Below are 24579 nucleotides of genomic sequence, written 5' to 3'. Positions count from 1 at the left end.
GTATGTGTATATGTATGTATGTATGTATACGCAAATTATTTTGAACAAAATTTGAAACAAACTTTTCGTTTCGGTTCAAACCGATCAAACTAAGATTTATAAAACATATAAAGTTCTGGATGTAGATGAAACAGCAACGTTTACAAAATTTACAGACTTCCCCTCTCAAAACGGCCCATGAGCAAAATCCGAAAAATTCGTATCAAAGTTCTGTATCAAAAATTCTTCATAATCGATGGAAGTTTACATGAGAAATTAAGTTCTAGATACATGTAGATGCCAAAGGAACACATGCAGATAACTAGCGTTTTTGGATTCAAAATAACACATGTACAAATATACTAAAATTGTATGTACTATGCATGTATTGAAATGCCTGGGTAAACCGTTGAACCAATTAGGGTTGAATATGATACGAAGAAAAATGGTGGGTCTTTAATGTTAAGAAAAAAAATAATAATATGGAGGCAAGAAGGTTCAATAAGCACAATAATTGTTGAGGGAAACTAAAAGATATTCCAATGTGCTTAAAATTTATCACTATACTACCCTTTAAGTTATATACTATTGTTAATAGGACATATTGCCAGTATGATTGTACTAGCTACAGATGTTCTAAACTGTTAAAAAATTTTCAATTCCTATAAGTGCTAAGCGAAAAAAAGGTATCGGTTAAATGTCATCAAATAGTATTAAAGTACATTCTGACATGTAATCTTTGGTATACAATAAGTAAATATGTATCCGCTATCTGCACAATACTAAAAGACAGATAATGAAACATTTTAATGGCACGATGAAATTTATTTGATTATTGTAGCAATCTTTCATTATACTGAATTCAATTTAATAATCACGCCTCTCCTGTTACTTATTTCGGTTATGTTTAGTGATTTGCACTGTAAGTATAGAAGTTTTTATCATTCGTGTTTCTCCGCGTATAGGAAAAATCGTGAGCATGTAGATAGACAGTAAATCTTGTTAATATTTAGTGCTCTTCGAATTAGAAAAATCTGTGCCCGTAAAAGTAATTGCTATTGCAACAACAATTACGGAAAATGCAACAGCATGCGAACGTGCCCCGAGGTAAACCAGGTTCTCCCAATATTTTATTACTGCTTCTGCAATTAGAGATAATATTATCTCTTATCTAATATAATAGAAAAACTTGAGAAAATAATTCCTGTCGCCTAATATGATGAATTACAACATTAATCATCGTGTACGATTAATTATGACAATTGATTGGGCTTTTCTTATCTGGCGATTTGATCGTTTTCATGTTACCAAAAAGGTACGGTATAGAATACTCTTTTATCCTTTTATTTCGTATTTGTATAGTATTTTTTTCAACGTATCATTGATTCCATAGACGTGGACGTCGTAGTGAATCTAAGAGGAACTGATCTTATGTGTAACACCCGATCTTGAAAGAGGGTTTAATTAATGGTTTGTCAGGTTATCATGATTGACGAAGCTCGATGTATTCTGATAGTCTTGATCTAATAAAGAATAAAGAGTATTTTTTCATGCTTTTCTACTATAGCCTTAAGATCCAAAACAAGGAGTGACTATAATGAGAAAATTACAGTTAGACAATTAATGAAAGATGGTATCAATCGCCAGTGTCTATTTATGATAATTATCTTGCATTTTAGTAGCATAGAAAGGTCCGTGCTGCTTTAAGATTTCCGATCTGATTAAAAGGTACAAGATAACGTATAATGTATATTCATGTCTTTATTATATATCAGAGCAATTCCAAATAGTATGTCGTCAATTCTATAAATCTAGATAACATACAAATATAACAGAAAACGAAACGGTCTTTAGTGCAAAGTGTCAGGTCCGCAAACAACGACGACTCCTAGCAACGTATTGATCGCATTTTTTTTTGTATCAGGATACGACGTCCAAGTCGCTAGAGATCGATCTTCCGGAGGATGATTGCGTGGAGATGAATGGCAATGGGAAGCTTAATGATGTCCGTGTCCATGACCGCCATAAGTTCCTCCGGAATGGTCGTTTCCACCGGAATTATGAACGACAGCATGGAATCCACCATGATGATCGGCATGGTACTTGACAGTCCTCACGTTACCGCCGGGTTCATGAATGTGGTACTCGCCGGCAACGTCCTTGCCTGTTATTCAGTATTCACAGTTCATATACCAAGTTGTATACAATTGGGTAAATGGGGAAATAGGTGTATCTGTATAATTATGATTATTATGGTTCTATTGATAGTTCATTACCGTCACGGTGCTCTTTTTGTCCATGAAAGTCCTTGGTGTGATGATCCTCTACTCCGTAAGCGAATTCGTATTTAGGATGTGCCTTGAAGTCGTGATGATGGTGCCCATGCTTATCCTTCCATGTGACTTCTACTCCATGTCCTTCTACTGGTCCATGGTAGTGCTGGAAAGAATGAGCATGGCCATGTCCATGGCCACCGCCACCACCGCCGCCACCACCACCACCGCCACCGCCACCTGGAAAAAATTGAAAAAAAAAATAAAAAAAATAAAAAGTCAAGTTACTTGCAAATATGTAAATGCAGCATTCAGAAGGTCAGTTATACCTCCGTGATGGTGTCCATCCGGGAATCCGAAGACTCCAACCCCTAGTAGAACGGCGCAGACGATCACTGCCTGCATAGTTCAAGACTTCATTATAGACGTATATTAATAGGATGGGTTGGTACTATTTATAGAAATGTATGTGATCAATCCGTCTCCTAGGGATCCTTTCATTAAAGTTCAGAGGTATGATTCTGCGTCAAGATATAAAAACGATAGGGGCTCTGACAAATATATCCTAGCCTATTGTAAAAGAGGATATCACAGGGCTTGTGGCTGATATCATCTATCAAAGGAGGTAACCTTTTGAACTCGTCGTAGATATTATTAGGACACGGGTTACTTGCCCATCTTGATTACCAGCTTTTCTATGGCATCCACAATGCCAATCTAAATGCTGAATAATATTCTGTATCTTGACCGCGAATTGGAGTGACACAAAGGTGAAAAAGTTTGAATAGCATGAAAGGAGTGATATTCGACCGAATCTTTTCAGGCATCGCGACGCCGAATGTGTTCAAGAAGACGGCGAACTTCATTTTGAGAATTGACTTTGATTACGAGCACTTGAAGCGAGATCAAACAAGTTGATACTTAAATTATATATTATGGTCGCAACCACGACGGCTCCATTTGTTTTTAATGCGAACTTGATTTGCGTTTAATGAGATAATCTTGTTTTAGATTAAAATGGCGAAATTCTCTCTCTTTCGCGTAGGTACCTTGCTCATGGCCATGGCTTCTATCTTTGGGTATGCAACTTGAAGACTGATGCTATCCCAGACGTAACTAGGTAGTTTTATACGAACGTTTTACCCCTTACTCCAAACTGTACCCTGCTTTATGCAATGTATTAGTAACATTCTTTACCTTCTGTCATTATTCCAATTATCTGCCAACCGATTTCGTAGCTTATAGTAACAGGTGGTCCTGGTGCTGTGCTAGTTGTATAATGACTTTAGTTCTGCAGAAATGCAGAGTTACGGCTTGACTGCGATATCGCCAGTCACAGGCTGGTATCGAGTTGATGGCTTGCCTTCCGCCACTATTACTTTGACGCAAAGCTTGAATTGAGATCACCTCGATGATTTCTTGCGAGTATTTCTTTTCCATCTTGATTGACAAAGAAGAATAATTTAGTGGTAAAAATATCGTAAACTATTAGTTAACTAGAAACACTGCATTTCGCTATTACGCGAATTGGGTGAGATACTTATAAAATATTGCATACGAAAATTAAGGTGTACCAATATTCTACAGATCTCACTGTTTAGTAAACCGTGCATTGATAAAAAACTAATGCTCTATGGACTGATAAAATGTATGTTACTCTTTGTACGGGACTGAAGGAATTTTTCTTCATCTCCTTATAGCGAAATTACGGATGACAGTAAATTTTTTCCCAAGTATGTATTCGCGTCCTTTTCTTCTGTCAGAGTATTATGTAAACATCGATAAAAAACTTTTTAGGGAAAAAAATATGGATTCTTGTATATACTTATCGAGACCCTATCGAGTGGCCGAAGTCGAAGAAAAAGTTTTCTATTCGATAAAAGATTAACATTTTTTAGGTTGCTCTGGTCACTGCAAAAAATTTTTTTCGTGGTTTGCAGATGATTTTTGGCCTTTTTCTTAAAAGACTCATAGACCTGTATATTTCTTTCCTCTGTTTTTTTTTTTTTCGTTATCGTGTACAATTTTACAATACTATGCTTACATTTTCGCAAGATGAAATTCATAGCTCAAATTATTTCATTTTCTTACGAACGGATACTGCAGAGCCTTTTTTCCTTATAAAAATCGGTGCGCCTGTACATATTTAACGATTTGCAAGATTATTACTCATTAAGCAATCAATAGACAATAAGAAAAAACTCGGCTTCTACTACCGCCAACAATGACATAATCTCATAGTCAACAACGTTGCACAATAATTTTCCTATACTTTCTCGGCATATGTAAATGTAATAAGAGAAAGTACTAAAAATGCCAATCCTGCTCATTCTGTACTTCTTTTGTCGTGTCGATACATTTATCAGCACGTGTATGATCATTGATCACCCTATTCAAATTTTATATTTCCAAAATAGAATAAATATCTTTTAATCTGACCCCCCTTGAAAACGCTCCTTTTCGTGCCTCTCTAGCCAGAGTAAAATGGCTAATTGCAGTCCGGTAATTTCCTCCTGCTATAGCGGGCTTAAAAATTCTTTTTACTCCGAAATTCGCGAAGTAAACTTTTTTTATCGGGACTAACCTGGACGTCGCGTTTTCAAATGAAGCCGATCAAAATATATCATGTGCATCAACGGGAAAAGGATATATGTATGTTGACTCGTGTGATTTCACACTCGTCAAAATGATCTCCTTTATGCCCTCGATGCACAATATACTATTTGAGTTACTCGACGATACATGTTAATGTTATAATGTTTTATATCAATTTTAATAGATAACGCTGACAACAGAACGGGCAAAGAGCAGAGACGATTGATTGTACTAATAACTCAGTTGTCAGAAATTGTTATCAATTTAGACGTAATTCGTGGGGGTGATTCCGCACAAATTGCTCTTTGAAACTTCATCCTATTAAACGGCAACTGAACTACAATTTTGCTGAATCAGAATTCCTTGTACTAGTAATTGTTGTGCAGTTGGGATGTTCATTTCTTATTTTAAAATATACAATGTTATCAGTTTGAGTTACTATTTGTATTTTATTGTTCGAAGACTTTAAGAAGATAAACTACATTTGATAGATTTTAATTATTAGAATGATTAGAATTGTGTCTTAATTTCATTATTCTTCTGGTAGCAATGATCATCTTGCCACCTTTTCTAAGGTGGGATTCGTCTCTCTAAAAACGTCTTTTATTCAATTTCCAGGACGATTTTACGAATCTAAGGACGATTCCTCTCCCTCCGTAAACATCTCATTCCTCTAGTAACGAGGGGGTTCCCCTTACTGGAATTTTCAAGTGAAATCAAAATCCATTTGCGAGCTTTTTCGGGATTTATTCACGACCCACAGATTTTTACGAGGGGTCTTTTTACGGAAATTTTATGTCCGGGGGAAATCACTGGATATCACTTGACACATACGCAGTACATCAGTATACGATTTCATCGATTAAGATTATCGGAATAAGACCTCGCGAAATAATGTTTTAAGATATTCTTTATTCTCGTTTTCAGTACATTTATTTAATTAAATTTCTCATATCCACCTACCGATAACACAAAGGAAGACACAAAAACAGTAATTTAAGTATTTTTACCGTCTTCAAAAGTACTCGTGTTAAATTCTTCCAGTCGTAATTTTGCGAAAAACCACAAGATTTATAAATCAATTGAACGTACCAGTTTATCATTCTGGTCATGGTTATGTACACAATTACATTAGTAATAATTATATTTTTAATTATAAATTAATCCATAAATCGTCAGTGATATGTCAAAGAAATTCTAAAGTTACCATTAAAAGTTATGCTCGCGCGAGTTCCTATGATAATTGTTATCTTACTATTAAAATTAGTATGATGAACGTTTTCTCACATATATTACAAACGGTTATTGACAAGACAAAAAATACGATTTGTCTCCTTCTTGGAATTTTTAAAGCATCCTTTTAGCACAATATTCATCGACAAAAGAGCCTCGGCTTAACCGCCATATTATAACAATTAAAAGGACATGGCGTAGTGATCGCAGGAATTAATGAATTTTTTATTGAGTAGGTTGGTAGAGGTGCTGTCCATGTTCCTTCGCTCGACGTTATGCCAGCTTCTATGTCGGGTCTGTAAAAAAATGCAAAAATACATATTTAATTAATGACGACAGCATAATTGTAAAGAATATTCATTGAGTACATCATCGGCCATTCTTACGTCTTGAGAATAGGAGGTGCATAAAGAACAAGTGGATTCACTGGCGGTGGCTTAAGAAGAACAACGTCCACACCGGAAGCGAGCAATTCGTTTCTTAAAGCTTCAGCGGCTCCCTCTACTGCACGGCGGGAAGCACTAAAGGCGACTAATCCCGTTCCAGCTTTAGTTGCATAACTAGTCTCGGCATCCCCCAAAAGAATTATACGACCTGATGAAATAAAAAACAAGATCTATTTAATTAATAAATTCCTAACCAGTAAATTCATCAAATTAATTAATCCCTTTATTCAATATGTCCAGTCCCAAAATAATCGATAGTAACCAAACCAGCTATTTTTCTATAACCTCTCACGTAAAAAAAGACACCAAATCTCAAAGACCTTTCGTTTTCATATGCCCTATTGTCCTCATATATATGATACTACAATTATTTCGACAAGGTCAAATTTTATCTTCAGTAATGACACCTTGTCCAATTGCGTATGCATGCGATAGTATCTCATGTATTGTTCTTGAATTTAGGAGGACGATAACCTCGAGACAATGCCGTATGGGAATAGGTACCTCTCTTGGCACGTAAAAGTGGTATGAATGTTCTGGCTGTACGCAATGGAGCAACCAGATTATGTCGCAACATTGATTCCCACGCGGAACTTGTTTGCTTTTCAATGGCTCCAGGTAACGCCAATCCCCCAGTATGTATCACAGCCCAAAGACCTGAAATTAAATGAAATAATTAACAGACCTGTTCTGCATGTCTCCCTAAAACATACTTGCACTTTCATAACACCAAGGCAATATTGAAAATTAAAATCTGTATAGAATGTTTTAATGCTATGAATTTCACGTAAAAAATTTCTCCGCGTTCCTCTTCATTGATTATATAGCATCGTTCGACACAGGTACTGCTAATTTGATGTATAATTACGTGTCCGTAGTAAACCAATATTTAGAAACATAATGACAAATGCTGGTTAAACGTTTATCAATCTCTGTCAACATATATGTTCTAAATGTATGTACCGAATAGCAGTACTGTCGAGTGTCATTAGTAAGTAGATATATTAAACAAGCAATTAAAGTAGATGAATGTATTGTCTGATCATAAATCCGAAATTGCAGTGCTTTTATCAATCGGATAATTCATCATTGAGATACCATCATGACTATCGTTTCATACGATTTATACAGATAAGCATGTGGTATTATGGTAACACGTGTCATTATGGAAAGTAAGTGACTTAACGCGCACAGCCAATAATTATATAACATGTGCGCATTGCAATCTAATACGAAATCTCCATTTACAAGTGAATATTAGAGTAATATCGATTGCTATCGACGGCCAAACTCTAATACCATCAACTAATTTAGTAATTTCCCAACGCGTTACAATTATGCATCTAATTTGTTCGACTCCAACGTATACAAATATATACCCTGCTGTACATAATTAATGTACAGCTAAAAACATGATTAGTTTGACAAGAGACATTGATGCAGACTGTGCATGAGTACGTGAATGACATGCGGGATGAAGACGGATTTCCAATGCTATCTATTTGGTGCAGAACGGATACGCAATCAATACGTAATTCCAAATCGAATTAGCAAGCTTGCCATCGTCTCCAGCTGGGAGCTTAGCTCTGACTGCATCCAAACAAGCGTGTAAACTGTCTTCCCGTGTGGGATCCAACTCCACTGGTACGATTGGTCCCGGAGAAGGTCCATCTGGTTTTTCGCAGGCTGCAGGGCATGAAGGATCTTTTTCCATCTCTCTGCGAAGCTCCAGAGCTCGTAGTATTTTCATGGATGCTGAGTTTCCATTGGGTTCACGCCACCCGGCGAATACCTGGCGAATACAGTTGATATAATTAATTTCACGGAATAATTTTACTCGCCCTCTCCGGCCAATGCATTCGATGAATATGCGATGCACCAGCCTGATATGCTTTCCATTCTGCTATGCTCGTTCGGGAAGTATACAAAGGAAATGATTATTCTAGGATACACGGTAACGGCTAAACAGTCGACGGAGCGAAATAGCCTTTTAATTCCAACAATTGCAATTACCTTGTAACCTGCTTCGGTAAGAGCCAGGGCGATCTGTAGACCCACTCCAGTTTCACAGCTGGTCACCAGGACGTGTCGCTTACAGCGCATCTCGAATTCCTCTGTGGCATTACGAGATTGTCGCATTAGGTAAGCCAGGAGGGCTGCGACGATTGAACACAGAGCCAGAATTTGCAGGGCCAATATGGCCCCAGTTTCAGCGTCCATCGCAACGGTATTGTTATCCTTGGTGCATGGATCTCTGAGAAACTGTGGGAACAAAGTCGAACGTCTTCAGGTGTGTGTTTTATTAATTATCAGCAGATCGTTTGCACGATGTGAACATGAAAGAGCGTATAATTATTGTGAAACTCTTAATGACAGCTTTGCGTTGCAGAGTGTGACTTTTACTGCGGCAGTGCGCATGCGTGCACGAATTTACTCGTTGCTTTTTAAACGGACAAAAGAAACGAAGAAAAAGATGGCAGGAAGAAAATACGTGGAAAGGTAGAGTGCGTTTTCTCGTGAAAAGTGAACGGTTGCTATAGTTTTTGCGTGTGCCAGCGCACAAACAAGGAATCACTTGCCTTTCTAAAATATCTAGGCTGGTTTCGCGAGGTGCGGCTGCTCAATAGTCGCGCTTCGATATTTACTGAAAAGTGCTGCCTGCATATATTGATATAATCCACGACCTTGATAGCATGATCGATTTTTAAATTGTGTAACTGAATTTGGGGCAGATGCCTTCGAGGCAGGAGAGTTATTACTCTTGGAAACTGAGCCGGTTTTCTTCGTGTACGTATATGGCTACTTTGTACCGAAGCAAATCAAGTAGGTATACTCTTTCTTGGGAGAAATTGCTCCTAATTGATGCGACATTACTCTCTCTTTTTTTAAGAATTCAAGACATCAAGGTCGCTGCTTGCAATTTTTTTTTAATTTTCTAGAACCACCCGACAATATTTCGTGTGAGCCTTAGAAACTGTTTCGAGACCATTTCTATTGTTGAGATATGTCGACGAATTTTTCATTTTCGTAATTATATTTGTGTTCTTTTAACCTGCAATATCAATGATCAAGGTTGTTAGAGATAATTGTTGTGGGAATTTTGAGATCTTTGTTCAAGATTTGACTATTTAAAAAAAAATCTTTTTACCAGATATATACATATTTATATATTTGTTATATTATCAGACCGTTTCCGTTTCATTTTTAAGACAGTTCGCACCTTTTACATATTTTTAACTTTCACTTTCGAAAGTCACTGTTCTCACAGACTGATCGATCTTATTACCAATTACCCGATGTATAAGTCATCGGCGCAATGAATTTCCCGTGCTTTCTTCCTCTTATCTTATTAATTTTAAATTAGTCATATCCGTATAAAGAATTAAATATTTTTGCAACATACGATTTTAATAACCTATTAATGTAAGCTTTAATTTAAAATGAAAAAATTACTCATTATCGAATCGCACGAATGTATACAATTCCTCATAGAATAGGAATTCAATTTCATGCAAAATTTACGATTTTCTAGAAGCTAGCATAGCAGATTATAGAGGATCGATGTTGAAGCTGACCATGTAATTAGCGATACTTTCGTAATTTAGCATCGAATCACGCTATGGAAATTAACACATCCACTGAAGTCATAATTCCATAAGTCCATGCTGCGTGTACCTACAGCTATTCTACATATGTATATATGTACATCACATCATGTTCCCAAGTACATACATAATACATAGTTTGTACCAAGACACGTGTATTCCCATTAGACTCAAGCGCACCATACATAATAGCTGCACTATACTTTATGACCGTAGGCAACTTTCTCTGGAATGCAGCCTTCGAAAGAAACCAAATTGACCAGCAGGTGTAGACGTGCGGGAACTTAAATTAGTTACAAATTGAAGGACAAGTGTTCCGTTCGATTCAATTCGAGATTCGAAATAATATTAAAATAAAAGTCAAAAAAAGTGTCTTTCAAGAGGACGCTCGGTAGAAGAGAAGCTTTTTCAGCGCTGTAGAATTGTTATTGCAAACGAGTATAAAACTTAATGAGACTGAAAGCCTTAGTGGATGTCGTTCTTCTCCGTTCCAACAATTCCATTCTTTAGTTTTCTGACGAGACTCAATGTCTTCGTCATTAATTGTTAGACCGTCTCTAGCCGTAAGGCGTGTCCTCACTGCGGGCGATGGAATGCGTCAAGCATACAGAAATACCGGTTTGTCCCTGACATTAATATCACAAAAAATAATGATGAACTAATTCCTCTTGATATTCTCGGTGGGAGTTATTACTCGCTCTAGACATAAAGTCTATTCGCGTTAACTCAAATACTTAGGACATCCAGTACCGTTATATCTATGAGTGTAATATCTCTCTTTCATTTTGTACAGACAAATCGAGGACATACGAATTAAGTTGTGCCATATAGTAACGGCCTTAAAATTCGACAATCATTTTTCCGCTGACTATATTGTCCGGTGCTGTTTGATTAACGTAGGTACGAAGAACGCTAGTTTTTACTCGATTCCATAAGTAATAAAAAATCACCATATGACGTTCCTTACGTAATACTTTTCTTGGGGAATAAGTGCCGCCTTAACGGAACTGTTTCGTTTTAAATGGATTCTGTTTTGTTCATTTAACAACAGCATTAGTATTAGAATCTTATGTGGGCTGTACATATACATATATATATGTACATACATACTAGTTACGTTTCCACAAGGTTACCCAGACCCTGCCAAGAAGCAACGGTATCATGAGCTGACCGCAAGTGACCGTAAGGTAAAAGGTAAATAGTGCCGATTCAGGTGTGTAAATTCAGATTTACATAACTATACGATGACGCGACGGCTAGCTGTAACCAAATGGCTGTTTTGAATTTTTCCCTGTCAGCCTAGTAACTTCCAGGAGACTTACTGTGCGATAAGCGGCTCCTACTTTATACGCTTCACTTTTGCGTCACATGTCTAGTATTTTCTCCATGCTATTCCTCCATCGATCCTTCACGTAGTATAGTTCTTGCACGTCGTGGTGTAACATATATGGTCAACTTTCATATGTATATCCATATATTTGTATTGTATAATATTTTCGCATCTAAAAAGCTTGAGGCGCTAGTACTTTTTTTTTAAGATTACGTGATTCGAAAATTGAGGTGTCGATGTACCAGTAAGGATGCTGTATCTTTATGAAATATTCCTGTCAAAAGGTCATCGACAATTTCTAAAAAAATCTTCTGTGCGATATTTTTATAATTTTGTATTCATAGAAATTTTGAAAGAACATTATAGGCGTACAATGAAACAAAGATCTTCTTCCTGATCCTATTGGCTCTGTAGAGCCAAGTGCCAGATGAAACAAAGATGAGACAAGTATAAAAATGGACAGTTTTTTTTATTATTCTGCTCTATCGTGGAATGACCTCGTTAACGTCGCTATCTTTGCCCGAATAGTGAATATTGTTTGGGGGAGAGAATGTTTCCCTTTGCGAGAGTTTCGATTATTGTCACAACTGAACCGTGTCGCTTTCGATGAGATCGATTGCTCGCTTCCGCTTCGAAGTCATCGACAAATAATGGCCTTCGGTATTGTGTGTGGATTAAATTGGTGACTTGCTGGTTTAAAAGTTGTGAGAGTAATTCACCGATAAGAGGAAAAGTTCATTTATATATGAAAGTGCTATGTCTACAATTAACATAAAGAATAATATTGAGAGCATAGAAATTAAATGACAAACGAGGAACTTGCGAATTGGCACGAACTGGAATGTAAATTTTTGCACTTTCGCTTAGAATTTATTGAAATTTTAATGACATCACCACACAACGGATCTACGAGTTGAACGCAGTGCGGAATGAAACACGATGTTTCCATTCTCGCGAATGCAAATACCAGCCGGGTGTATTTGTAAAATATATCTGTTTTTACGAATTTGATGGATCGCTGTGTCAGCAGCGAAATAATGTAATTCCAATAAGATTGGTTGACGCCGCAGTAGATTCCATTGATTTACCTCGATTAACACAGTATTTATTCGTTCTTTTAAATTTGCTAGGCGCGTTAAGTATACTATGAAAATTTGATATCACACTGGGGAATGAAACTAGTCACGAACTTTAGTTAAATTTTAAGAAAAACAATTTATAACTACGTATAGTTAGCGTTTTTATTTATATATCATTTACTTACGTGAAATCTAATAAGCTGCGGTATCGTTGAAAATTAATAATTCGCCTTTTTTTATAAAACTTATACCGCAAATCGCGTGTTTGCTATGGTTTCGAGTGAAACTTTAAAGGAATTTTTAAAGATATGTCTATACACGAATGTGTGCGCACGAAAATCAACGAGGAAACGAGCTGCCGAGCCAGAGAGCGTTGCGACGCCTCTTGACGGCACGGTTTTGTAACTTGAAAGTGCGCGTATCGGCTCGGCGTGTTCGTACAACTGGCTTACAGAATTCCCTCTTGGAATGCTCACGAGGAACGGTATGTTTTTAGCATACTTCGACAATCCACACCGAGCCATCTTCGCTATCGGTTGCGCTTTGTTGATGTGAACGCCGGGCGTTTCTGTGTGAGATCCACTTAAGCTTGATTCGCATCAGCCAATCTGCTTTTTGATATTAGATTTGTAATATTGTTATTAGTTGAAAGGATTGAAAAAGACAAAGAATTTAAGCGAGTAAAAACTTGGTCCCGAAGCAAAAAGGTATTAGCGCAAATTAACAAAAAATCAAAAGCTTGTTATGGAATTTAAAAAATTTTGTTGAACTTTTTCAGAGGAGAATTAATATGTCTGGTTACTTTGGTTTATTCATATAATTGGAACAGTATGACGAAAGATATGGTTCAACAAAATGCTTGTCGCAGAGTAAATGAAATGTTCGAGGTGATTCGCTTAAATGGTTTGTATGTGTTGCTGGTCAATTACAATCTCACTAATTAAATTTCAGTCACGGTTAACCCATTTAAGCAGTATGTCACTATATGCTCGCGCTATATACGAATGGAAAATATTTTTTCGTACATGTCCCGAATGTTGATCGCCCTTGTACACATTCATATTCGTAATCAATATGGATCTTAAACTGATATCATTGTAACCAACTAATGGCATGTGATAGACTCTGCCATTTTAATTGAGTTTTACTGATTGAATTTGAATTCTTTACAATCGTGAATGAAATGAAAATTATTAAAATGATTTACATTTTACTTTTGCATGGAAACGAAAACATTTCACTGCAAAGAGGAGGAATAATTATAATACTTATAATCTTATTGTTAATTGATATAATATGTAATAATCTTAAAAAATAATTTGCATATGTGATATTTCTTATTAATCTTCTCTATCCTTTTAAAGGTTCAATTATGTAATTACTTAGTGTTAAATATTTATGATTGTAAATATATTTTTATCTAACTTAATGTTAAGTTCTGTTCTAATTCTATAGTTCTTATGTTACCGACTGAGGATTATTTGAATTTGAAATTCGGTTGGGATTTCTTCTGCTTGAAGGTTGGCGAACCTGTTGAGGCGTGGGAACTATACTAGGAACTTCAATGTGCTTCTATTGGGATTTCAGATTTCTATTCGTTCATTTTCTTCTTGATCTTCGGGGTAAGCGGTGGTGTGAACTTTCATCTGTTACTATCCTCTAAATAAGACAATTTCAATTATATTCCTATTTTTTAATTAACTAAACAAAAAGTTAAATGGGAATTAGTATTTTATAATTTTACCGTGCTAGTGAAATGAGTTTAGAGAGATGGAGGAATCGAAAACAGAAACTAATTTATATCGCGGCCACGTGGCCAAGCGTCTTACCCGAGAAGAAATCGACAAGATGTTGGCTCAAAATTCACGTTTAGTTCCGGAATTTAGCGCGATGCAACTTGAAAAAAATGCAAAGAAATATTGGGATTTATTTTATAAGCGAAACGACACGAGATTCTTCAAAGATAGACATTGGACCACGCGCGAATTCGAAGAACTTTTAGATTTGGAAAAAGAGCATGGCGTTCTATTAGAAGTTGGATGTGGCGTTGGAAATTTAGTTTATCCCTTGCTCGAGGATGGTCTTAAAATTAAACAGATATATGCCTGTGATTTTTCTCCACGAGCCATAGATTTTGTTAAAGTGAGTAACATGCTTTGTGTACTACGAATAATGGCTTTGGGTATAATCTAATCTAACCTAACAAGTTTTTGCTTCATTTCAGAGTCATAAGCTTTATAACCCTGAGAAAATAATAGCTTTTCAAACAGATGTGACCATAGAGAATTGTTTCTCTGAAATTCATATTCCTGTAAATGTAGTAACATTGGTCTTTGTAATGTCAGCTATACATCCAGAGAAATTTGAAAGGTAGTCAATCATGATTGCAGATGTTTTTCACTGTAGGTTATTTGTAAAAAAATATAGCTTAATTGTATTTTACAGAGTAATTAAGAATTTGTATACAGTATTACATACTGATGGGGTTGTTTTGTTCCGAGATTATGGGCTGTATGACATGGCACAATTAAGGTTTAAGCCAGGACACAAGATTGCTGAAAATTTCTATATGCGTCAAGATGGGACAAGGTGAGATAATCTTTAAAACCTTGTTATTTGGATTTAGTGTTATTTTAGTTTTCTGTAATGATTACCATATTTTTCTTTAATTGATATGATGATTTCATAGTTCAACTGAATTCATTGATGTACTAATGGGAATCTTTCGCCCCTATCTGATCTTCATATTACATGATTATTATGAGAAAAAATTTGAACAAATTGTGCTACGAAATATATATTATCTTGTTTCAGGACTTATTATTTCTCAGTGGATGAAGTACAAAATATGTTTCAGTCTGCAGGATTTGAAACAATATCATGTTTGTATGTTGAGAGACGAACTGTAAACTTGAAAGAAAGTATTGATGTACCTCGAATCTTTGTACAAGCTAAGTTTAAAAAGTCTTGAACACATGATAGCTTTTTCCTGGTAAGCCATAATTTATAAATTTGTCTATTATATTAATAACGACATAGGAGTTGTATGATGATTTCATAGTTCAACTGATTCACTTTGATGCAAAAATCTTTCGCTCCTATCTGACTTTTTTATCATAAGTTATGAAGTATTTACGCGAAATGTTATAGCATGTATTACAAGTGTGTGTTTTAAAATTACAGAAACTGAAAACATCAGCCTGCAGTAATGAGGGTTTGGTCATCCTATCACCATCTCAAAATGCATATTGGAGGTATATATGCTGTTTAATATTACAATTGTAATTATATGACGATTTCATAGTTCAGCTGGTTTGTTCTAATGCATTAGTGGGATTCTTTTGGTTCTATCTGATTTTTTTTTTTTTTTTTTTTTTTTTTTTTTTTTTTTTTTTTTTTTTTTTTTTTTTTTTTTTTTTTTAATAACCCGTCATTTTAACTAGTATGGCATATTGTAAGCCATTTTTAGAGTTTCAGAAATTTGGAATAATGACTGAAAGTCATGAAAGGGAAGCATTCCATTACCACATCAAAAAGCATATTGAAAGTACAAACACTTTCACTTATTAATATATTTTGTTTACCTTTAATGATTGTAACTCTGTGATGTTTTCATAGTTCAACTGAACAAATTTGATGCACTCAAAATTCTTTCGCTCCTATCTGATTGTTTTATTGTTAGTTTATGCCATTTGTCTTAGATATCAGCATATTTTACAAATGTGATTTTTAAAATTTCAGAATTCCAAAAGCTTTGTCAATAGTTGTGAAGGCAAAATAATCCATTACCATATAAAGATATAACAAAGGTACATATACTTTCATTTGATAATATACTTTGTTAATTCAGTATTGAGTACATGATGATTTCATAGTTCAACTGAATTAATTTGATGCACTACTGGGAATCTTTCGCCCCTATCTGATTACTCTTATAATTTATTAAGATAGATATGTTGCAATTGCATGTTACGTTTCATACACAAATTTTTATGCATTGCAGAATTCTGACATGTTTATCATCAATCAGGGTGATGTCCAATTTCAACTGCTGTCCCAAGAAATACATTTATTAAAGGTAAATATGTTAATTATATGAATATGAATCGGTTAAATAATATCACGCACATGATGATTTCATAGTTCAACTGAAGTTCATTGATGTATTCAGGGAATTCTTTCGCCCCTATCTGATTAACAATTACTAAAAAAAATTTTAAATGCATGTTATATTTATTTCTATTTTTTAAATATTTTCAATCTATTTCAGGTGGTTGAATTGGTGGAATTGGTGGTGGTGATTAAGATTGAATTGAATCGACGTTCATATCAAGTATGTAAATCCATTGTAACTAATAACCTATTAGTAATAATGTATTGTTTTAACTTAACAAAATAATATTACAATTCTTCCAATGATGGATAATTCTGTGTTTGAAAAAAATTTATGATGTGTATACACTCGTCACTACCACTGAGAAACTTATTATAAAATGACATCATTTTAAGGATAAATCAACGAAGTGATTTACACTTTTCGTGATTATTTGTTTCAGAATTCTCATTTATACCAATCTGAGCAGATGAAAATTTTTACATGGTAAGTACATATTATTTTTATTTGTTATTTTTGTGCTGTTCATTGATGACGATTTACTTGCAATTTATTACATACAAATCAATAATACGTCTGATGAAATTATGAACTGAATCTTTCATGAATGATTAAGAAATTAGCTCTATCTGAATTACACGTTTCTCATTCTCGTAAACTTTTATAATGAAAGCAACCTAAGTAAATTCATTTTTTTTTGTTTACAGAATTGGCATTCCAAACTAATGAAGAGCATAAAGTTTCTCTACCTAATAATTGGTCTTGTATTTAAGAAGGTTAATAAATGGTCAATAACTTTTTACTTTACATTCATAGCATATTCTCTTTCCACCCGCTGTTACCTATAAATTATAAACTGATTACTAGCGTCATCTTGTTATTTATTCTAGTCTCCAGGTGTTTCTTCTGCAGCTCTCATTCGTTCTGCTACATAAATTCAAGATAGAAAGTAATATATCAAGTTCTTATAATAATATATCAATAGCAAAAGTCATGATTTGAGCAGAAGATATTATCTACAAAAAAAATATCAGAAATACAAATTATTTGTTTTAAGGTGCACGTGACAGTAAGTCAATAAATTAATAATCAAACAAGGAGTACGTAAAATTTGTCGTGTAAGAAAAAAATATATAGAAATTTACCAGCGCCTCGTGAACGTCGATTCAAAAACACTTTTCTCAAGGGACATCTCGAAGAGAATATGCAAAATAGTGCTATGCATATAAGCAATATCACAGCTGCCGTTATACTGCCCGTGACTCTAGTCGTGTGGGACCTAATGAAATTTAATATTAACCAATTTGAAAGTACTTCAGTTTCTTTTTATCAGAATGTAATTTCAAAATATACATATGTCGTAATTCGTTGACTGGACAGCAATAGTGATAATCCATCTCGGCATCATAACAGCAAGATTCCATTGGAGCAGAAGCAAGTTCTCGAGGATTGCAAATATACAAACTGATACTGCCTTCCTGTCTTAGGATGCATTTTTTTAAAGACATGGGCGTGCTCGCTAATTTAATAAATATAAGAGAAAAAGAAGTTCGTTATTTTAAGAGAATCTTTAGAAAGTGCAATATCCATTCGGCGTACTAGCTAATAATAATAGATATGTTTTCTATTGAATTTCTTTCATAATAAGTAAGTTATTTCTTTCGTAATAAAAGGATCGTGATTAACATGGTAGAATGTGTGGGCAAATTTATTTAATTGACATGGTCCTAACCATGAAAGAAAAAACCGTACATTTATCACTTGATTTCAGTCTGCAAATTTATGATACAGCTAATATTTCTATAGTTAATCAAGAAAGATTTAAAAACTCTTACAGAATAGTTTGAGCAACGAAATAGCAGTTTTTTGTCAACTTACGATCTAGGAAGAGAAGAATCAAAATACAGGTTCTCGAGAATAATTTCACGTACTTCTCGTAGATTGTTATTGGTTTATGATGATTTGAAAATTGTCGAATAAAGATCGATACGGAATTAATATTCCCGTATGTCATGCACATTTCATGAATGCGAGCACGTGTTGTGCGTTGCGCGAAACAAAAGTTTTCAATTGTCATGTCAATACTCAAAAAGGAATTGGAAAGCGTTCCATTGGAAAAAAATTGCATTGCGATTATTAATTAACCCAATAAAGTTCACATAGTCAGTGTGCAATGCTTTCTCACCAATTTTAATTTTGGACTCCATGTGTTCGTTTGTGGGAATAATTCTGTTATATAATCACTTAATTGCTTCATTACTATCCTGTATCGATTCAATTTTAGCAACACATTTTTTTGTAAATAAAGAATACGGTACAATATACTGTACGGCTTCTTGTATAAAGGAAGCGCATGCTTCCACATCTCTTTTGGAATTTTAATCGAACGGGAATTCAAGTTTCGACTGATTGCGCAATGTCTTTCGAATGAGATACATGCGCTCTGAATTCTAATGCAAAATGGGAAGTCAATAAGAGCTCAATTAGGTCAATGCTGAATTATACATTTTCTGTTGTATGAAAGGCAAATTTTATTGTGATGTAATACGTTATGTATCCGCTCAATGTAAATTCCATGGTTTTGGGGAAATTTCATGATGTCAAATGCATTAGATTGGTTAGCCTCGAAATAAGAAATTTATTCCGCTATCAATTACTTGACAATTCTGCCCAGGGACGAATAATTAGCATTCGTGATGCACGATCAACAAAGTATATTCGGTTGAAGGTATAGACAGTTTGAATATAGTAGGTTACGTGAAGGTTATTTTATTGTCCATTTATCATTTTATAGCTTTTCATAATAAAAATGTCTAAGAAATTTTCGCTTGGTAGTTCCATCTTTTGCAGCTGTACAAAAAATGAAAACTTGTTAACTTTCTTGTTTGCCCATAGTACTGCTTTTGGAGATAACCATTACTTTAAATTGAGAAAAATATATTTCTTATGTACTGTTTACATTTGATTAATCAATATCAGTATGTAGTTACTAGTGAAGATATTAACGAAATTTTATTATACGTTTCAAAAATATTTTTAATCGTTTCAATGTATTTCATATGGTGTCTTTCAAAACTCTATTGAAACTTCCAATAGCTATCAGAATTTTGTTTATTCAGTGCATATTTATAGGCGAAAATGAACAGATGATAAAAATTACTAAATTTGAAGTGAAGCTTTAATATTAATTATTATTTATTTCTTGCTAGCTTGGCTTCTTCTTTGACTTCATCTAGAAGCCTTCGCGCTTCGGGATTATCCGGATATAACGCAGCGCGTTCTGCTTCTATGTTTTGTAAAAAAAAGTGTCTGTAACAAACCGTAAACTTGATTTATACAATTTTTGCTGTATTTTACCATGTCCTTATTCAATTATTAAATTTAAAAACTTTTATATTAGAATACAGTTCGTATTTACTTTATTACTTTGGTTATATACTAATTTTAATATGCGATAAGCGGCTTAGAAACCAAATTGAACGAAATAGCGTATAAGTCATGAATTATTTCAAACCATGAATTTTATAGAAAAGTTGAAGTCAAGCGCACCAGATGCATTTTCCCACCAATCTAATAATTCTTCACAGTAGTTTTATAAGAAATAACCGGAAAATGAAGAAGTATTCAGAGTATTCCGTTCTATAAGTTTGACAACGAATAGACGTTCTGAGTTGGAATTGAATGGGTTACGTATTCCTTTTTCGATGATTTATACGTTATGAAATTACAATACGAAGAATTGTTAGCTTGGTGGATAAATGCCGTAGGCATTTGCGTAAAACTTTTCTATGAAATTTGATTAATTCACGATTTTCAAGTTTCGTATCTATAAAGTTAGTTTTCAGGCTTCTTAGTGTATACATGCAATAATTCATTTCACTGTTTACATATACTACATGGAGCAGAGCCCGTGCAGGCGTTATAGTTGCAGCAAAGGTTGTTTCTCCAAAAGCGATCATAAAAGGTAAATATGCAAATTAAACTGTTGTTCTTTGACATAAACAATTCCACTTAAATATTAAATTGTAAAAATAATATAGCCGGCTGCGTATGAATAGTGTATCTGGAACACTAATGATGTCACCAAAAAATTAACATTTTCGAAGCATTAAGAGTTATAGTTCATAAAATAATGAAAAATTCGTATATGAAACGATTTTAATACATAATTTTGTACGCAAAAATAATATTAAAAAATATCATACGACTAAAGAGTGATATACACAAAATTCCTAAGCAAGAAATATCGTAATAGTAAATTATTTATTTCAGCGAGAGTAATCACAATTGGAATGAAATACAAATAAAAAATATACCTGTTAGTAAATGTCACATAGACACCAATAAGCATGGAACCGAAAACCACGGGAAAGCGTAGTTTTGCAGATGAAACCATCCTGTATCGAAGTAACCTCTAACTCGTATTGACAACTAAAATAAACAGTCGCGCAACTCGAAATGTCTTCCTAGGAATATTGACGATAGAGTTGGTTATGTTGGTTATGCTGTACTGCGCTTGCGTCATAAGACGCCTAACCAATGACCAGGGTTTTCCGCAATTTAAATTTCGAATGAGCAAGACACGCCCTACGAACGCTTAGAGAAAAATAAAACAATAGTCTAAGGCATGTGAATAAATAAAAACAAATAATACTGGGTTTTACGTTGGTCAAACAGATATGCGATGAATGCTAATCTGCCTGCATTTTGTCCGAATCCAATATACAACTTCCACTACTCAAATATTGTAATGGAAATTATTTTCAAAAATCATTGGTAATAAATATTTTACGTGACATTAGAATATTTCACTTTACGTAGATATATACTTTAGTCGAAATTGTGATTACACAGTTTTCCTATGTAGACCATTCAGCTATTGTTATGAAGGCTATAATGACTTTGGTAACTAGGGAAAATTAATAAGTGAATATTACCATAGTACATATATAATAATATCCAAACTTTATGTAATTATTCATTTATTCAAACTATAAATTCTCGCTTCAGAATCCTTTTAATTTTGTGACTCCAAATACATATTGCGACAAGTAACTTTAAAGGTACTTTGTAAGGACGTCCCTCCCTGGTAAGCTTTATTAGGTATTCCACGTATTCTTAAGGTCTAAAAAGTTCTTTCCACACCAACTGTGTTGCAACCTGAAAGTAAGGGCCTTTTTAAAATTCAATAGTATTTACGAAAACGTCATAAGAACATTAATTGTATTCTGTGATCTTTATATTGGCATTAATGTTATAACTGACTGTTTTTCAGCACAATTTTCACGTCGTTCAAATGCAAACTAAGGATGGCTGTAAAGTTCAGAGAACTCGTTGCAACGAAGACCTCGACATCACGTTGTTATGTTACGTTGTTATTTTAAAATACTTTCATCCGTATTTGGCTGATTGCCAAGGTCCCTTGCTTCACTTGAATCGGTTGGACGAGACTTGCCTTGCTTCAACGTACGTGCACGCCTCTAATACACCTTGGAGTAGGCACCACGCATGGGGTATTACGCAGGACTACGTAAACAATAGAAGGTATCTTGAGTATAGGACAGACGTATGCAACATTCTATAAATGAACCAACATATATTATACATGCGTAGGGGACACGTCCTCTTGAATTGATCAATCAGGGTATGACGCCTTAAAGATCATCGAATCGTGGGGTATATAAACGAGCCCCTGAAAATCCAGGAGCATCATTCAGTCTTCAAGTATTCCAAGAGCTGATCAAAAAATCCAATACACTCAAAATGAAGTGCTTCGTCGTGAGTATTTTGAATTTGATCTATAACCAATTAGGATTTTCATTATTTGTTTAATTAATCATACAGACATATTATTCTATTCCTACGATTCAAAATATGTTAAGTTGTTCTGTTTCAGATATCTTGTTGAACATTACCAAAAAAATGAAAGACTAAGGCCAAAGATCTTAAGTCAAAGACAAAATAGATCGTGCATAAGTACTATATAACTGTGATATTCAACTCATGTTTCTATTAAGGAAGTTCGTAGTGTTCAAGTGATATCGCTGTTCAGTTTCATATTCATTAAAATTTTGAAAACTGTCTCCAGTTCATATTAATTTTTTAATGTAAATCTGTACTTAAATTGTTAATTTTTTTTCTTGTATTCAGGCTATTCTCCTTGTGGCTTTCGCTGCCGTTTCTTTGGCCGACAAAGCTCAAGACGTCGAATCCATCGAACCCACGAAGGTTGAGGCAAAGTCTCCAGTTGAAAATGTCGTCAGAGACAAGAGAGGATTTGTCTTGGGAGCTGCATACACTGCACCTTACGCATACAGCGCCTACTCTGCACCAGTAGCCTACTCAGCTGGTTATAGCCTCCCCTACGCATATTCTGCCTACAGTGCCTACCCCTATTACACAGCCTACAGCAGCCCTTACGTTGGTTAAATTTGGCTGCAGGCCATCTTTCCAATCTTATTCAATCAATCAGATGTATATATTTCATGTTCTGATAATACTTCTATAAATTTATTATATCGATAACATGCAGAAACAGAGTCAGTGTATAAACATGACATAAACCGACTACATAATTTGTTAATCGATGAGATTTGCGAAATTTCACTATAGATTTACGCCACTTGCACATTTCGTAAATTACTGTTAAATATACACAAATGCTCAATATAATTTATCCAACTCAATCGTTTAATTTTGTTGAACAACCCCACTGATTTAATCTTGTTAAACAAATTATTCGAAACATGTATTGTTTATCCAAATTGTGGATATTGGAACATTCAAAGGATCTTTGATCGCGAATAATTTAAATTGATGGGAAGTGGATAAACGATTGTATAATGAAGTAACTCCGTTTCTGTTTGATAATTATTATCTCCATCATTACCAGTAACACACATCAAGTATACATATAGTTATTGATGAATATGAATAAATAGCATTTAACGACGTTCCTTTGTTTGCTTGTAATTACGTATACAAGTTCCTTCACAAAAGAAGAATTCAATAATCAGAAATGAAAGCGTTCCAAGTCGCAGTTAATAATTGGCATATTTTATCAGACTAGATTTTGGTATGTAGCATAAATTGGATTTAATGAAATGGAATACCAATTAACAATATATATCTTATGAAAATGAATATTGTACGCATTTATTTTGAACGTCCATCCATAAAGTAGACGTAGAGTTACCTGTAGAGGAAGAGCGTGACGTATAGCAATATCCTGCAAATAAAATTCTCTTCACGAGCAGTCGAGAACCGGAAGACGAATGATGTCATTTTGCGAGGCTCCAAGTTACAAGCACTAAAATCGGAAACACCATATAAAATATTACATCCACTTAATGATTTATAAGATCACTTTTCACCGTGTTGTTCTCCTTATCCTCGTTAAAATAACTAATTTCACTATTGAGTCGCGATCAGGAACAGTTTGCCATAATAATACTTGTAGTTAAGTCGAATAATATTCTCGTTCTATTATGTATTGCACTTATTTCCCTTAAAAAATTCGTAGAGTCTCAAGAGCTACAATATACTCGTATTGGTAAAATGTCAATTTCAAGATTCGGTTCTAGAATCTCGAATCTTTTCAAATGCCTAATGAATGTCGATTCTCATATTCGAAGTTGGAAAGTTAGTATTACGATGCGTCAAGTTGTCACTGAATCAATAAACTGTAAGCGTTTCACGAATATACGTGGTGTGACATAGAAATTTAATTGGTGCTCCCACGACTATAAAATGATCCCACATGGTACGAAGTGGTTGAATGTTCAAGGAGTTTGATTATAGTAGAGCACTCGATATATTCCTAATTCATGCGTAATCGTGCTTACACGGCAATACGATGCATTACACAATACGAATATTTCCCTATAAATCAATGCTCGCTTTGTATGCCTTGAGACATGAGTCTT

The 24579-nt window shown here is 34.5% G+C and overlaps 5 protein-coding genes and 4 non-coding genes across 14 annotated transcripts; 6 read left to right on the top strand and 3 right to left on the bottom strand.

The window, feature by feature from the left end:
* Positions 1–1722: 1722 nt before the first annotated feature.
* On the bottom strand, positions 1723–3375 carry LOC107266893 (adult-specific cuticular protein ACP-22-like). Its single transcript, XM_015737897.2, has 4 exons — positions 3302–3375; positions 2582–2651; positions 2256–2492; positions 1723–2143 (listed from the first exon to the last, which is right to left on the bottom strand). The coding sequence occupies exons 1-4, from the start codon at positions 3314–3316 to the stop codon at positions 1977–1979; spliced, it is 489 nt and encodes a 162-aa protein (XP_015593383.1). The 5' UTR covers positions 3317–3375; the 3' UTR covers positions 1723–1976.
* A 2364-nt stretch (positions 3376–5739) lies between these two features.
* On the bottom strand, positions 5740–12970 carry LOC107266942 (D-beta-hydroxybutyrate dehydrogenase, mitochondrial). Its single transcript, XM_015738015.2, has 6 exons — positions 12726–12970; positions 8540–8788; positions 8087–8318; positions 7031–7183; positions 6467–6674; positions 5740–6376 (listed from the first exon to the last, which is right to left on the bottom strand). Exons 2-6 carry the CDS (start codon positions 8744–8746, stop codon positions 6220–6222), a joined length of 957 nt encoding a protein of 318 aa, XP_015593501.1. The 5' UTR covers positions 8747–8788; positions 12726–12970; the 3' UTR covers positions 5740–6219.
* Positions 12971–14137: 1167 nt separating this feature from the next.
* On the top strand, positions 14138–17461 carry LOC107266954 (methyltransferase-like protein 6). 5 transcript variants are annotated; one of them, XM_025084156.1, is made up of 10 exons: positions 14138–14682; positions 14765–14910; positions 14968–15129; positions 15355–15532; positions 15724–15794; positions 16282–16349; positions 16544–16618; positions 16811–16873; positions 17097–17140; positions 17362–17461. In XM_025084156.1, the coding sequence occupies exons 1-4, from the start codon at positions 14311–14313 to the stop codon at positions 15509–15511; spliced, it is 837 nt and encodes a 278-aa protein (XP_024939924.1). In that variant the 5' UTR covers positions 14138–14310; the 3' UTR covers positions 15512–15532; positions 15724–15794; positions 16282–16349; positions 16544–16618; positions 16811–16873; positions 17097–17140; positions 17362–17461. The 5 variants fall into 5 exon arrangements, with proteins under 5 accessions (XP_024939924.1, XP_024939931.1, XP_024939927.1 ...); XM_015738037.2 differs by having other exon boundaries at positions 14140–14682; positions 14986–15129; XM_025084163.1 differs by lacking the exon at positions 16282–16349.
* Positions 15206–15287, top strand: LOC112494265. The gene has a single exon (XR_003059519.1). It is a non-coding gene; the product is annotated as a small nucleolar RNA snR60/Z15/Z230/Z193/J17 (small nucleolar RNA).
* LOC112494263 lies at positions 15578–15654 on the top strand. Its single transcript, XR_003059516.1, has one exon. It is a non-coding gene; the product is annotated as a small nucleolar RNA snR60/Z15/Z230/Z193/J17 (small nucleolar RNA).
* LOC112494264 lies at positions 16135–16215 on the top strand. The gene has a single exon (XR_003059518.1). It is a non-coding gene; the product is annotated as a small nucleolar RNA snR60/Z15/Z230/Z193/J17 (small nucleolar RNA).
* Positions 16392–16475, top strand: LOC112494262. Its single transcript, XR_003059515.1, has one exon. It is a non-coding gene; the product is annotated as a small nucleolar RNA snR60/Z15/Z230/Z193/J17 (small nucleolar RNA).
* Positions 17462–17470: 9 nt separating the features above from the next.
* On the bottom strand, positions 17471–21273 carry LOC112494221. Of its 2 annotated transcripts, XM_025084176.1 has the most exons (5): positions 20971–21273; positions 18533–19963; positions 18008–18173; positions 17800–17933; positions 17471–17581 (listed from the first exon to the last, which is right to left on the bottom strand). In XM_025084176.1, exons 2-5 carry the CDS (start codon positions 18780–18782, stop codon positions 17541–17543), a joined length of 591 nt encoding a protein of 196 aa, XP_024939944.1. In that variant the 5' UTR covers positions 18783–19963; positions 20971–21273; the 3' UTR covers positions 17471–17540. The 2 variants fall into 2 exon arrangements, with proteins under 2 accessions (XP_024939944.1, XP_024939942.1); XM_025084174.1 differs by lacking the exon at positions 17471–17581 and having other exon boundaries at positions 17590–17933.
* Positions 21274–22278: 1005 nt separating this feature from the next.
* LOC107266965 lies at positions 22279–23606 on the top strand. Its single transcript, XM_015738056.2, has 2 exons — positions 22279–22432; positions 22805–23606. Exons 1-2 carry the CDS (start codon positions 22418–22420, stop codon positions 23081–23083), a joined length of 294 nt encoding a protein of 97 aa, XP_015593542.1. The 5' UTR covers positions 22279–22417; the 3' UTR covers positions 23084–23606.
* The last annotated feature ends 973 nt before the right edge of the window (positions 23607–24579 follow it).

The sequence above is a fragment of the Cephus cinctus genome, unplaced genomic scaffold (assembly GCF_000341935.2).
Source record: "Cephus cinctus unplaced genomic scaffold, Ccin1 Ccin1_scaffold0025, whole genome shotgun sequence".
Classification (NCBI taxonomy): Eukaryota; Metazoa; Arthropoda; class Insecta; order Hymenoptera; family Cephidae; genus Cephus; species Cephus cinctus.
This window is presented reverse-complemented; position numbering and strand designations above follow the sequence as displayed.

What these genes read in the sequence shown, in the direction of transcription:
- LOC107266893 (XM_015737897.2), bottom strand. An exon ending in GGATGGACACCATCACGGAG is followed by an intron (nt 2,493 to 2,581) that starts GTATAACTGACC and finishes AATTTTTTCCAG; the next exon opens with GTGGCGGTGGCGGTGGTGGT. An exon ending in ACAAAAAGAGCACCGTGACG is followed by an intron (nt 2,144 to 2,255) that starts GTAATGAACTAT and finishes ACTGAATAACAG; the next exon opens with GCAAGGACGTTGCCGGCGAG.
- LOC107266942 (XM_015738015.2), bottom strand. Translation starts at nt 8,746, where the DNA reads ATGGACGCTGAAACTGGGGCCATATTGGCCCTGCAAATTCTGGCTCTG. An exon ending in ACTTTTACGTGCCAAGAGAG is followed by an intron (nt 6,675 to 7,030) that starts GTACCTATTCCC and finishes TTATTTCATCAG; the next exon opens with GTCGTATAATTCTTTTGGGG. An exon ending in GCACCTCCTATTCTCAAGAC is followed by an intron (nt 6,377 to 6,466) that starts GTAAGAATGGCC and finishes ATTTTTTTACAG; the next exon opens with ACCCGACATAGAAGCTGGCA.
- LOC112494221 (XM_025084174.1), bottom strand. Translation starts at nt 18,782, where the DNA reads ATGCAATTTTTTTCCAATGGAACGCTTTCCAATTCCTTTTTGAGTATT. An exon ending in GATTCTTCTCTTCCTAGATC is followed by an intron (nt 18,174 to 18,532) that starts GTAAGTTGACAA and finishes TTATTAAATTAG; the next exon opens with CGAGCACGCCCATGTCTTTA. An exon ending in GTCAACGAATTACGACATAT is followed by an intron (nt 17,934 to 18,007) that starts GTATATTTTGAA and finishes AAATTTCATTAG; the next exon opens with GTCCCACACGACTAGAGTCA.
- LOC107266954 (XM_025084163.1), top strand. Translation starts at nt 14,311, where the DNA reads ATGGAGGAATCGAAAACAGAAACTAATTTATATCGCGGCCACGTGGCC. An exon ending in GAGCCATAGATTTTGTTAAA is followed by an intron (nt 14,683 to 14,764) that starts GTGAGTAACATG and finishes GCTTCATTTCAG; the next exon opens with AGTCATAAGCTTTATAACCC. An exon ending in ATGCGTCAAGATGGGACAAG is followed by an intron (nt 15,130 to 15,354) that starts GTGAGATAATCT and finishes ATCTTGTTTCAG; the next exon opens with GACTTATTATTTCTCAGTGG.